The sequence below is a fragment of the Rhopalosiphum maidis genome, chromosome 4 (assembly GCF_003676215.2).
Source record: "Rhopalosiphum maidis isolate BTI-1 chromosome 4, ASM367621v3, whole genome shotgun sequence".
NCBI classification, from domain to species: Eukaryota; Metazoa; Arthropoda; class Insecta; order Hemiptera; family Aphididae; genus Rhopalosiphum; species Rhopalosiphum maidis.
In genome coordinates, this window is record NC_040880.1 from 20,078,966 (window position 1) to 20,094,426 (window position 15,461).

Sequence of the window (15,461 nt, forward strand, 5' to 3'; positions counted from 1 at the left end):
CTACGTTTTACCTATGTAACAATCAATATTTAATCCATTGACTCAACAGTGCTTAAAATTAATTTATTAGAATCAATGGTTATTAAGTTCAACATAAACATTAATCAATTAGAGTAACAACTGAATTTTAACATAGAATTTTAATACAAAATCATATTCTCAAAAGTGTAACAACGTTCATAAAATAACTTTCGATTTTTTCCCATGTTTAGAAAAATAATAAATAAACGACGAATGTTACATTGTACAATGAAAGCTTAAGGTTAACACGGATTATTGGTGCCAGTAGTGTTTTTAGTAACGTTTATTTGATAAATTTAAATAAATCTTTATTTCATTTTTAAGAAATTTTTACAAAGTAGTTATATTTTTTTCAACGTTATAACTATATTATTATCGTTGCTAAATAAATATTATTGTTATTTGATTGATTGATACGATTCAGAAATTTTAACAATTTTCAATTTCTTTTAAATTTACTATGTTATACATATTAAAACACAAGTGCCTATATATACATACAATTTTAGAATTAAATGTTTTTATTGCTAGCTTTTCCAAAATATATACTTTTTTAGTCTCTAAAATACAATAAAGTTATTAAACAATATCAAAGTATTCTGATAAGTATTACTTGTTTTACATTAACTTTCGTCGGTATTATAAAATTAATTAAAAATTTGTTTTACTTGATCTACACCATAAAAATACTTCCTATATTATTATTATCAAAATATTTGAGACAAAATGTTATAAAAAAAACCGTTAAATATAATGTTTTAGTAATATTTAATCACTAATCTCACTTTAGTATCAATAAATACTATAGAATAAATCAATGATTATCGACACCAATTTGAATAGTAATTATTGTCGATGTATATTTATGTATTCTATTTGACTTGATGTCACGAAATTCCTCTTAACAGGCAGATGAATATACATATAACGTATACAATTTAATATTTATTAAATTAAAGTAAATCTTTGCGCTGTGTTTACCATAAAAAAATAAAAGGAATTGTTAATGTGTTGTGTTTACGCATTTAAATACATAGAAAGTTGTATTTTTTATTCAGAAAATTGTACAATGTATATATGTGTAGAGTACGCAATAAGTTTAAAGGATATTTGTGGTAACTATGCTTGTTGGCGTGTAACTAAACATAAGTGATCCTTTTAAAACAAATGCCATGCTATCTTAGTAAATTTGTTGGTTTTTTTTTAAAACAAAATTAACTTAAGAATAATAAGTTCACGAATAATATTACTCTTTATCTTTATGTTTATAAGTGGAATATTAGGTATTATAATGGTATTATTGTATTAACATAAGGATTTTCATAAGTTCAGATAAGTCCACTTTTTTATATCATGAGGTACTCTTAGATATTATGAACTTAATGCAAATCACTTAAATCAAACAAATTATTTTAATTTTCATATACTCGTAATTTGTGTTTTACTCATTTATAATAAAAACCACTAACAAATTCGCTATTCGGGAGTCATGTCACTGTTTATTAAGTAAAAAATCACTTGTACAAACATCTATTAAATTAATAAACGTAAATTTTTTTATTATAATATAACTTGACTAGATTAATCGATCTATTTACTTTCCCTTTTTTGAATAAATATACTAGTTGTTTGTACATAATGACAATCGTATTTTCTTATGTCAATGGTATAATAACGTTTATATAATTATTACATCTTTATAGCTTATACTTAACTTACGAAATATTATTAATCCGAATTATTACAATAATATGGTCTAGGTCATTTTTAATAACTTAAAAATGCAGGAAAAGGTTCTAAAATACAAGTTTATATCAAAAATTAGGGTTTTAGACGGATATTATTTAGTTACCTATATTATAGGGTATATAGTGTATACAAATATAATAAACACAATAATCAAGCTCCAGTATAGGAAATAGCACATTATAAGTTATACAAGTCTTGCTATATTTGAAGAAAAAAATCTAGTTATCATTTTTTTTAAATCGAATACATTAATGAGATTGTCGTTTCATAACAATAATGTAAAAAAAAAAACAAAAAAAAAACAGTAATTATAAATATCGACAAGAACTCTCTCACTCGTAATCAGTGTAAACAATATCTAAGTACAAAAAAGAAAGTAATAATAAAATATAATATTTATGTATATATAAAAAATATTTAAAAAAAACGCGAACAATAGTACAATAGTAATAATAATAATAATAATAATAACGTACAAACATTATATTAACTAGGTATATATTTATAATACCCAACATCATCGTAATAATATAAGTAGATCAAATACATACAAACATACATATATTATCATCATACATGTATATATATATATATATTTTATATTTATTTAATACCAACTATATGTACACGCGTTCGACAAACGGTTCTGTAATTATTAATACAAAATTAAAATATTATTTTGTTCATGTATATAATATTATCATATTAAAGTAGGTACCTATGTACATTGTACACAAAATTTAAACGATTATAATAATAAAAAGTGTGAAACGAATAAAAAAAAAAAAAAAATAAAAAAAAAATTATGTATAATATATGTATTGTATTTCGACTACCTCCTCCGCGTGGTGGTGTGTTTCGAATTATCCCCGCTGGCACTCGTGTCATACTGACGTTCCGATCCGGCGGTGTCTTCCGGGATGCCGTACGTGGGCGGATTGGCGGCCGGGTCGTACCCGAGTGTGCTTAGCATAGGTGCGATGTTTGCCATATCGTTAACTACGTCGTCGGGTATCTGGCCAACCCATTTGGTCAATGCTTCTTGGTACAGCGGCCTGACCACTTGGTCGGACGAACGTTCCACCCTACAACAAACACAAACGTTATAGAACTCATCACTCACTTGCCGGCTTATAAATATGTAATATAAATACACAACAGGGAGGAAATACTTATTTGTTAGTTGTATACAACGCCAAAAAGAAGGTATGGCTCTATACAGTGGAGGGATTGGTTATTCGTTAAAACGCAAATTTCACAAATGTTTAAACCGCGTACAAATTTGGTTAGAAAAATATCACTTATTAATAGCATTCAAGTTATAGTTTTAGATTCTAAGCGCGAATACATTTATTTTGAAATAACGTGTTTTTTTCATGCAAAGCCGGTTTATGTAGATACAGCTAGAATTTTCAATCGTTTGTATTTTAAATTTCTTCGAAACATTGTTAGTGTATCATATTCTCTATACCTATCCTTTTAAAAACTCCTAAACACGCTATTGTAAAATGTATAGATTTATGATAATAGTGTTATGGTAATTAACTTATATAATTAAATATATTATATTTTAAAGGAGGAACAAAATTAGTAGAAGTGTATTAAGGTTTCCTTGTAGTCAACGACGGAAAAGAGGGACCCTGCAAACGCGATTGACGAACGAGAACTCTAAAGTTCACTGCAGCAACACACAAAGAAAGGGCTGTAAAGGCTGTAAGTCAGGCATAAACTTTGTGAGCTTATAAGAAGCCAAGTATGTTAACATTGCTAACTATCTCAACTAATAAAATTATTATAACTTGACGCAAAGTCTAGGTTCAGCAGTGATATTTAACGAGTTTACGTGAAATAAATAAATATATTAAAAGGTTACATTCAAGCAAGTGCAAAATTATACATATTGCACATAAATATTGATTTTATGACTTGTAACATACTACTTTATTATACGCTTGAGCCATAGATATTATATATGCACATCGCATATAGTTAAATATTGTATTTTAGAGATAAACATTTATTTTTGAATTATATGTTTCTGTATACATTATATGGCCTATTGTACCGATAGACAACACGCCTTAATTGGCGGGGGTGTACACGCTAATGAGTAAATCATCTGCACAAATGTTTGAGACATGTGGTACACAACTGCTGATGTGTCGGTCGAAAGATGGGATGTATTATGATAACGTAATAAAAAAAAACAGAAAATATATTTCATATCTTTTACCATATTTTCCTTATCTAATATGTCCGTCGTCCGTGGTAAGCAGACAATTCTATCGAAAACCTTTAAGCTTGTTTTTTATTCTACGGAAAATCAATACACCACAATTTTTAGAAGTGTTTGTTGAAATGAGTTTTTTTTTTAAGGGATACTACAACCTATTATCGTTATGGACAAAGTGAGATAACTTCCGCATATGGTTTTCTTATTCAGGAGTTTAAATTGTTATTTGGGTTCGGAGTAATAATAATATTACGAGAATTGAATTTTTTAAATTATGATTTACTACTATACACATAAATCGTTGGTGTTACCCTATCATAAGACAGAAATTATTTGTATAGAATATTTGAATGAATATAATTTTCATTTAGCGACTATTTACACTTGAATCTTGTATATTTGTTAGTTATTTTTTGAAAGATTAAATTACATATTTATGTTCTAAAACAAATAGTTTTTTAAAGTGTATATTTTGTCCATAATATAATTATATTTTTATACATCATACTGAATGTAAGAATATAGAAAAAATACTATAAATACTATAACAGCCAATAAGTTGCAGGGGTAGAATAATATGTAAATATGATCTTTTACATTGAAAACAAATTTAATTAAATTAGCCGAGTAAAAATACATTTACTTAAGTTTTTATTTACAATATTAAACTTAAAATATAAAATTTTGTAAAATTAGGAAGTTTGCTAAAAAAATTAATTGAAACGAGTGGCCGAAATAATAGTAGACATAAAGTAAGTAAAAAGTTGGTTGAAAAGTCATATATAAAAAATAAAATATTATACAATGAAACAATTAATTATGCGAATGAAATAATGAGTGGCGAGTAGCTGGTAATAAATGTATTAAAAATCAAATTTTTAGGTCACTACAAGAGGTACATTTATACATATCAGGTGAATTTCATAAATATATTTAAATTCTGGTAAATTGTGTTATTAAAATTCAACTAAATATTGTAGACGATCTACTCCACTTAAATAAACATTAAATGTTAATAAATAATATTGGCTAAATATTCAAATAGGGATATTAAAATAAAATAAATTCATCGCTTCGCTCAAAATCCACAACGACGTAGATATCTACAAGCGGTCGGAAAGCTTAGACGCGTGTTTCATTTAATAATTTATAACCATCACGAAGGAAATAAGTACAAAAGTTATATTAACTCGAGTTGAAATCGCCGGAAAATGAATATTAGATAAACTATCCTACACCATATTATATGCGCATTGAAAAATGGTCAGTATGGACTTACATCGATAGGGCAATGCCTCCAGGCTTGTTGATCATCTCATTATGGTGGAGCACCGTCTCGTTCCACGGGATGTCCAGGAAGTTGAGTATCTCGGTTAATGTGGCCCGAGGTCTCAACACCAATTGTTCGTAGTATACCATCAAACAGTACCCAGATCCAACTTTGTTACAGTTTTTGTACATAACGCTGATAGCGTCATCCCATTTTTCCAGACACTGTCTATAGCTGTTCAAGTCAAAACCAGTGATTGTCACCTGTTTTATAAAAGTGAAACGAAGTAATTAATATAGAACAATATGTTATAATGCTATATTATAATAATAAGGAAATTAAATAAGTCATATATAGACTTCAGGGAAAAAATACATAACTTTTAACACCGTTAATTTTTTAATTGTATAGTACTTCATAATATGCATATAATAATATTACATTTATGTTAAGATACGCAAAATAGTTTATGCAACCATATCATATCATATACCATATCATGTCACTGTAATTTTGAAAGTTTTTTTTTTTATTGCGTTTTACATATTGTAATGTTTTATGAGAATTAAAGGCTCCATAGACTATTGAAAAAAGCAGCCAAATCTTGTCTACACGTTAAATCTGCATTGAAAGCATCAACCAAGTTTATTTTATTTTAAAGTGAATTCAAAAGCACATTAGCACAATGACGAATATTATAAAAATTCAAACTTTAAACGATTATAAAAAAAAACGTTGTGACCCATTTTTGATATTTTTTAATTAAAAATTCACGACTAAAAAGAACTTTGCAATAACTTATCAAGAATTTCTATCCAGTGAATAATTTTTAATTTACATTTACTTTATTGAAAAAAAAAAAATGAAAATTTTTCATGCCTGTAAAATATAAATAACTCAAAAAGAGTCAAAATATTTTTAGAATTTAAAATATCTATAGTTATTTACTTATTTGTTTTCGATTCACACCAAAAAAAGTACAGGGAAATATTTATTTTAGACTCCCAAAGTTAAGTATCACCTAAATCCACTATACTACCAGAAAACCCCCCTACTTTTGAAAATCAAAACATTTTTACTGCTTCAAAATATGATGACAGATAAGAAAAATACACGCATCATTGTACAATCGCTCCGCTCACATAATAAAATATCAATTTTAGTTCAATTAGAGCCTTACAAGAGCTTATTTTAAATTATATGATATTTATAATGTATTTATTAAAGAAACCCTTCTTACATACAAATCAAATTATACACGTCTGTCGGTTCAACTAAAACCATTCGGTGATCAAAATATTAATCAACTTATTTTAGTTTAAAAATATGTGTCGGATTTGACACAGGGCTGATTCGTCTGTCGGTATTTTGACATCAGCGACCTTGCTCACAGCAGCGTATAATAATATTCGTTAAAACACCACCTCTATTTGCGTCAAAAATAACGACAAATTAAACCACACGCAGTATAATATAATACACATAGTTACACAATACGTATATATTATATTTATTTAACTTAACCCAGTGAACCACAACCAACCGACGCGTAAGTACTTTTTCAGTCAAAACGAAAATAAACTAACATGAATTATGAAAGCATTTTTGCGCAGAATAAAATTAACGCGTCGTAAACGTATTAAATATTGTATAAGCCAGTCTCGTAAATAAACTTTTAAATTATTTGATTTATTCACAAAGTTTAATTATTAAAGTTTATCGAGTTTCGAAATTATTCTGGTACCTAATAAGGCCATTAACGTTCGTATTTTATCTTAAAGATCGTAGTATTCATTCACATCCAGAGATGGTTTTCTTACATTCGACGTTGTACTGTAGCACGTTCTTTGAATTAATATTTGCCTTGAAATAAAGTAGGTGTGAATGAAATTAGTTTTTGGCTTAGTGCATCGTATTATTATTTATTTATAACGTTCAACAAACAACAGTGATTTTTCCAATGATATTGTTCTTCTGTGTGAATGAAAACTATTCATTCAATAAGAAATTGGCTTAAATATTTTCTATAGTAATAAATATGGTTCACACAGCGGAGTTCATAACTTGGAGAAGCCTATATAAGTTGACTATAGTGAAGAGTAATACTCTGATCGCATAATAAAATATAAAAAGCATACATATAGTTTTTGATTTAATTCTGACATATTTAACTGTTTAAGTTATAAGTAATATCGGTATGATTAAATTACTGAGAATGAAAATATTTTCACGACTCAGCAGTTGGGATTAAAACGCTGTATAGTATCGATATGCGTTCATCAATTTCCATTTTAAATAGATAAAACTCAATGGTCTCGTGTCTATACATAATACATAATAATATATGATAATATGTTATGAAAATTTACATAATATGCTATAATATTATACAGTTTATTGATGTATGATTTATTATTAGATTGCGGATATCATGACTTTAGCTTCAGAATTCGCTTTAATAAAATATGAACAGTATAAATATCGCTTATTTTATAAGAAATTTGATAACATTTAAAAAAAAAAGTAAAAAGACAAATATATATTTTCTTAATTAGCTATAGGTGATTTACTTACAATAGTGAATAGATAAGAATAAGATGTAAAATATACAAATAATACCTAATATATTTTACAAAGCGTATTACTAGCATTATATTGACCATTATTGTTTTCAAATAATATTTTTAAGTTCTAACATGTTATATTTTCTTTTTAGGTATATTATTTATAAGCTTAAAAAATAAACAATGAAAACTAATAAATAATATAGTACAATTTATACTCACTTTACGCGATATGATAGAATGAACGGTAGCTCGGCCATCGCGTACCATGAATATGTACTTGGCGTTGGGGAACAATACCTTTAGATAGTCCATAGACTTAAGCGCCAGTGGGTCCTTATTGCACAGTCGGGGTGCCGGTACCCCATGCCGGGCGATTACTTCGAGAATGAATGAAGCAACTGCGGAGTTTATGACTTCTTCAGAAACACCGGCTTCCTTCAATCGAAGCGATTCTTTGGATGACTTGTACCAGTGATTGCGCATCTGCAGGATTCTAGGAACTACCCGGGTCTCCTGGCCACACCTGCAGTGCACGGTCGGAGTCAAAACGTGGTTCTTAATTCGTAATATTATAATATTTTTATTTTTAATGTACTACAAATTAATGAATCATTTAACAACTAATAGTTTTACAAATTATAATACAAGATTATTGTGTAATCGATCAGTATTTTGTAATTTAATAAAAATGTGTTTTTATATGTTTTTCGACAGAAATTTTAGCTAGAAAATAAGCTTCCAATTTTACCTAATATATCATATTAAAATGTATATAATACGGACGAATCTTGATAATCGATCACTTGTAATAAAACCTATAGGTACACCAGCTGGTTAGAAATCATGTCCAAGTATTATAAGTTCGGATTAACTTAAGTTAAAGTGTAATTAAAATACATTATAACACACATAGGAATTTTTATTTCTACAACAACTACTTATGGCTGGCTAAAAAAATACATAGATATACTAATCAAAGAATTTAAATGCTGTATACATACCGTCCTAACATAACCTAACTACCCATAAATTATCGTATTTTAAAATAAATTAAGATCATTGGAATATATTGTGCTTTTATATAGCTCATTTGATCAGCATATATAAAATTTTATGATTTGCCAATAACGTCATATACGTTATTTATTGTAATATTATATATATATGTGTGTGTGTTTACCCAAATTTTATTTTTATACTTAATTACACAGCCAATGTAGATTGTATTAAGACATGCATAACTACAGATGGGCTACTGATAACTGTGTAGTGTGTACCATAATCGAGTCTGATATTTAAATATATTTCAACAGTTATATTTACCGGACGTCCGGATGGGCGTCCAACATGGCTCTCATGAGCGTAGTGCCGGATCTGGGCACGCCACCAATGAATATTAGTGGCATGTTTCGATCATAAGAGTAGATCTTCATGTTTTCATCGGTGACGAATTTCTGAAATAAAACGATACAAATTGCTATAATTTCAATGATATACAATAAATTAAAGTTTTTAAAAATATTATGCTCTTATTTCAGTTGGAACCATTTAAAAAAAAATATTTTTCACCATGACCAATCGGTCCATTATTACTGTAGATTTATAATTTACTCAACAAATGCCATTAATATTATTATATATCATTATTTTTAATAATAATAATATTACTAAATACAATTTAGTATTGGAAATATGAATAGTTAATAACGACCTAATAAAGGGCGTTGTTCGGATCGGAGGATCTACCCATTTATTGCATCACTACATTATATTTATAGTATATTATATACCGTAATGCAACAAGGTTGTAAATTGTAATATTATATTGTTAAAGTTTATTAAAGTTTCTCACAAGTATTTTAGTATTGTCCGACACTGAAAATGACTATGTTGTATATAAGTAACACTATTATATTATATATATTAAAAAAAAATCTCGATGAAAAGACGGTTACTTGGAATTTTAATAATTTTTTATTATATTACAAAGGAATGAATCTGACTAGTCAGAGTTGAAAAAAATCGGTGAAAATAGAACATTAATAATATAGGCAACATAAAGAGCAGACAAATACAAACACAGATATTATTGTTGAATATTTACTTCAATGTATATATTACGTCCATAATTGTTACACGATTTGTGTTCATTTCCGAAATAAAAATTGAATGCACGGAAGTGAATAGAATATATACGTATAGGGTGTAATGAATAGGTATGCGATACGATAGTAAAACGTTGAATCTATACTATTCTTATTAAGTATTTACAACGAAAAAAATGTAATGGGGACATGGTATTAAAAACCGTTATTTTTAAATAGTCAACAATAGAATAGCTATTTATTTTCATTGGTGGTCTAACATAACATAATCCAGTGAACGCCAAAAATAATAAGTATTATGTCCATTGAAAAAACTTTTTTCAAAATGACAGACAGAACCTATTGAAAACTGTTGTTGTTGAAAAATTTGTTTTGTCTCTCCTTATGCTTATTTTGGAATAGGAAATTTGGAATATTATTAAATAAAACGTATTCAGAACAGAGTTCACAGTTAAAACTATCTTATCTGATATTTTTTTTAAATTGCTGTTATTGACATTTTTTTAATTAATTTTTTTTTGGTGGTTGTCAATAGATTTTGCTAACGCTTCTAGACTAATTAAAAATAACTAATTAGAAGTTTAAAAATAATCTCTCCAAAGTATAAACAGTAACATGTGTTGTAATCGATTTTTCAACATTAAAAGAGGCTTATAATTATTTGTTCTGTTATAAAAAAAGTTTACAGTTATAAATGTCATTAAATATAAAATTATATATTATCCGTATATATAAACACCATTATAAAATTAAAACATTCCTCAATAGTCACATTTGCTCAAACTTTAAAAATAATGTCAAACATCAATTGAAACCACAACACATTAAATACAAACTGTCGTGTATTAATATATTATTAACATTTATATGAACAGTATAAGTACGCAGTGTTTAAACATTTAACAATCGTTTAATTTTAAATTATAATACAATAGTTACTACGTATATAACGTTATATTAACAAAAAAAAAAAAAAAAAAAAATGGAAATCCGAATAGTATTACGAAACATTACACTATTACACGAGTACACATCACATAAATTCTGTAAGCTTTAAAATTTTTATAAAGAAGAATATTTTCAACGTGATTTATTACAGGCAAAATGAACTTAATGATTAATCGGTGTCGATTTCAAATGTTAACCGGACATGTAGTATATCTTTTTCGCGTGCGTCTAAATCATATTTTTTCTAAAAATACACTACACTATATTCTTAAATAAGTAATAAGTATAAGGATAAAAAATACAAGTTCATATAGAAAAAAATATAATTTAAAAATATTTTTAAACACAATCTGTAGCTGAATCTATGATATGTATTAAATATTTTTTAATGTTCACGAAACCCAAAGAGAACGTATACACATGTACTATGTAGGTACGTACCTATTATAATATATAGACATCGTAAAATATGTCGTGATGCGGTTTGACAGTTATCGACGAATCCGATTGTTTATAGTTCAATTCGATTTACATGAAATTATCATTAAATAAAAAATGTACTATGACTTTCGTACAGATTTTTTTTTTTTATTTAATTAGATAGGTATAATATGCAATTTAACAAATTTATTTGCAGGTAGTATAGGGTTTATAAATACATATATTTATTACATTTATTACACTGAGATTATAGATTATTTCATTGCTCCCGCGGCTATAATAATATTTTATTATATTTAATTCGGACGAATTTAAATAAGTTAACACATATGGATTATAATTTTTAATGAACTTAACACGAAACAAAATGCTTTTCTTATCGTGTTTTATCTTTACATAGCAATTTTTAAACCCGGCGGCCTGCTTATGGCACACGATAAGTCAAAATGTATAGAATCTGCCATGTGATTATCGGTAATAATATAACTAAGTACATTATAACTTAAAAGTAGGTAATAACTGTATAGAAAGGCGCTATAACAAAAAGACATTTTAGTGATAAATAATAATATAATTATTATATAGAAAATATATTAATATATATATATATATATTCATGACAACGTATGTTAAGTAAAAAAAAAATGTTTTGTGTGTATTATTTGGGTAATAAAAATTCTAAGAACATCGTGATATTATCTTGAATATTATCTGAATAGTGCGTTTAATAATATAAAACTTGCGCGTGCAGTAAATATGGGACCTTCCGTAATCTGTGCATTGAAATTATTGTAATTTATAATTAATCGATACGATTTTTTAATACCAATGTATAGTAATATAAACACATTAACAATTATTAAACAAAATACATTAATTGCACTTATGTATAGAGTATAATAATAATAAACATTCGGCAAAAAAATTCCTAGTAGGCTTTATTTGTATAGAATATATAGATATAATATATTAGCCAATTATATTTAATTGGACATTTATCGTAAACTGCTATAAACTTCAGTTAAAAAATCAATATATTTTTTAAAACTATTTTTTATATGAATACAAAAAAAAAAGGTTGTGTGATAATTACAATGTTCAATATGTCTTCAAGTCATTATATTAGAAACCACATTAATAAGTATTAAATATTGATCATTGATGTATACTAAAATTGTAAGACTGATAGTATAATATATTACCTATATATCTATGATATTACCCCTGCGGTTATGCGAGCTACTTATTAACGGTGAAATTCTTTTTGGAACTCTGTAGGTACGTAAATTAAATATGAATAAATCGATAGGAAAGAAATAATTAAAAAAAAAACTATGCCAGACCAATAGCAGCAATAGAACTTTATTTTTATTATTTTCCTGTCGTTTACACTATATTAGGCACTATATCATAAAAAATTAAAATAGTAATCGATTTTGTTCTTAATTGAAAAAAAATAGTAAAGTATTATATTAATAAAAAATGACCCAACTGTCGCCGACTTTTTTTTTCCAAAACGTATGGAGTTTTGTAAAATCATAAAATATTCTCATATTATTATATTAAACCCCGATGCTATAGTTGGTGCAATCCACACCCTATGTCTCCCGGCACACACGCCGTAATATAACGGAATTAAAACGACGCTATTACGAGCAAGAATCATAACACTCGCATAGTCATGACTCGTATAATATGATAATTTTGAATTTTTAAAATTATTTTTATTGTTTCATATAATATCGCGGTGTAATATATGCGGTATACTCACGTCTTTCGGCATCATGAACATTGTTTGAGGTTCGGGTTCGGGACACGAGCGGAGCTTGTACGCCAGCAACAGCAACGTGCCGACGACCAGCCCGTACACCAACAATTTTCTCCGGCCCCGACTCATTCTGCCCACATGGTTTACCACCTGCAAAACAAATTTGGGAATACAATTAATTTGAGTATAAATAACAAAAAAAAAAAAAAAGACGCCACAACAAAATGATAAAACGCGAAAACTACGCGACGTGTGATTGCCGTTACAGTAAAATATATTATAATATATTTTTTCAAAAGTATACTACTTGTAAATAATATTAAAATATTAGTACACTTCCTATTGCACGTATCATCATTGTTATTTATATTATTATTCACGGACATGTCAAGTTATTTTTTCATTCATAATCTGTAATATCGTCGGACGACACGACCGGAACCAGACGGCGACGACGAGTACGAAGGTTTTTTTTTTTTTTTTGTTTAATTTTCCAGCGAAATGTTACTGCAAAACGGTTATCGTTGACGATCGCGTGCGGTGGACGGCACGCATAATATCGAAATACAAAAACAAAATGTAACAGTTATGTCCTGCGATAATGACAACATCACGAGAGTGGTCTATAGATATTATAACAAACGATACACCATCTCGATTCCACCGAAAATAATTGCCCCCTCGCAGACACGGTCGCGACGAATACGATATCCGCAGATATTTGACGGTACCTACGCTTTTGACCAAATAATCGTGTGAAGATTTTCTCAACGAGGAGATCATTGGTCACGGCCGACAACTATGATAGGTATAATAGTATCATAATAATAAATTGTATAGTCGGCTGTATACTAACCGGTCAAACGATGATGTTTTGTTTTGTGACTGCGTACACACAATGCAAATTGCTATTTTATCATTAGACACAAAGTCTAGATAGAATGACGTATATCGTGGTAAGAACAACCTAACTTATTAGTTGGTATAATGGTTGATTAAAAATAAATATTTTATTATTTTACGTAAATTATATAATATAATAATAAACCTAATGCCTCAGTTGCAGTTTCTTTAAATATAAATAATATTATATACATACTATATTGATATTCATACACGTAAAATCTTAATTATTTATTGTTATTATTATTATTATTATTTTTATATAAAACAAAAAATTGATGTTATTTAGGTATATAAAAATTTGTCTTTTTTTGTCACTTGTATTTTATTAACATGACAACTAAAAACACTAAATGCATACACAAGCAATACTTAGATATACATTATAATACGTGTACAAGTACATTTTTTAATCGTTTTGCCGAGTAAGTATAATATAAGTATATTATGCGTTATACATATTGTATAATTCTACATTATGTTATACTATGATTAGTCCTAAACGAATGTCAAGACACAAGATTACACGGGTCTACTATGTATAAGTACATCGTACAATTTCTGAGCTCGATATTTATATTTGTTGTAGAAATGTAAATTACTAATGATATTTTTGTTTACTATCAAATTTAATTATATTACACAATTATAAGGTGTACATACATAATAAACTACAGAGATTATCTAATGTACTTGGTTTAATTAACATAAATGTCGTTTGTATATTACAGAATTTAACTCAATTAGTTAATTATTTTCAATGAACGTGCACATTGTGCGTGTAACTGATGCGAAAGCGATAGTAAAACGTTGCTTAAATCTAACATTTTGAAACGTTTTGAAGTAATTATGTAATATTTGAAGTTGTATTTTAGATGTTTGTAATATTAGCGTTAAATTAAATATTATACAATACAATATTGAATATATATATATAATGGTATTTATAAATACTATGTACTTCAAAATGTTAAAAAAAACACTCAATATTATGCAAATGGAAAAGATAAATTATGCTTTGTATTTTATTGTTAACATTCACTTTACTGTAGTAGATAATACATTGCAATATCTGTTGAAATAGCAAAATCATTAAGAATCGCTCTCAGACAGTCAGATGCAATAATAATTATTATTATCATATATCATATTATAACATGTGATATAAATATTTTCATATCGATAATTGGATCCGTTGAAGTATTAAAGTATATCTACGGAAAATTAAATGTTTCTAAATAATATGTTAATGAGTTGAGAAAAATTTATTAAAATTTAATCTATTTCGAATAAAAAACAATACGAAGAATTCAATATAAATTAATTAAATTGTACATACCACATACATCCGACCATCAGATTATTTAGGTATATATTATATCAAGTATTTCATATTTATAATATTTCTAAATGTATCACCTTTAAAAGTATAGAATATTAGTTTTGACTGTGTCCA

The 15,461-nt window shown here is 27.1% G+C and overlaps 1 protein-coding gene across 2 annotated transcripts in view; it reads right to left on the bottom strand.

Annotated features, from left to right (window-relative positions):
- Positions 1 to 2,372: 2,372 nt before the first annotated feature.
- The window catches only part of LOC113557797 (protein-tyrosine sulfotransferase), a 96,029-nt gene continuing 82,940 nt past the window's right edge, over positions 2,373 to 15,461 (bottom strand). The window contains exons 2-6 of one of the 2 annotated variants that reach the window (XM_026963348.1): positions 13,106 to 13,252; positions 9,164 to 9,294; positions 8,060 to 8,363; positions 5,283 to 5,536; positions 2,373 to 2,855 (exon numbers count right to left, since the gene is read on the bottom strand). In XM_026963348.1, coding sequence (XP_026819149.1) covers positions 2,603 to 2,855; positions 5,283 to 5,536; positions 8,060 to 8,363; positions 9,164 to 9,294; positions 13,106 to 13,252 — 1,089 coding nt within the window. In that variant the 3' untranslated portion in view covers positions 2,373 to 2,602. The remainder of the gene's footprint in view (positions 2,856 to 5,282; positions 5,537 to 8,059; positions 8,364 to 9,163; positions 9,295 to 13,105; positions 13,253 to 15,461) is intronic. The other variant, XM_026963354.1, reaches the window with a different exon arrangement.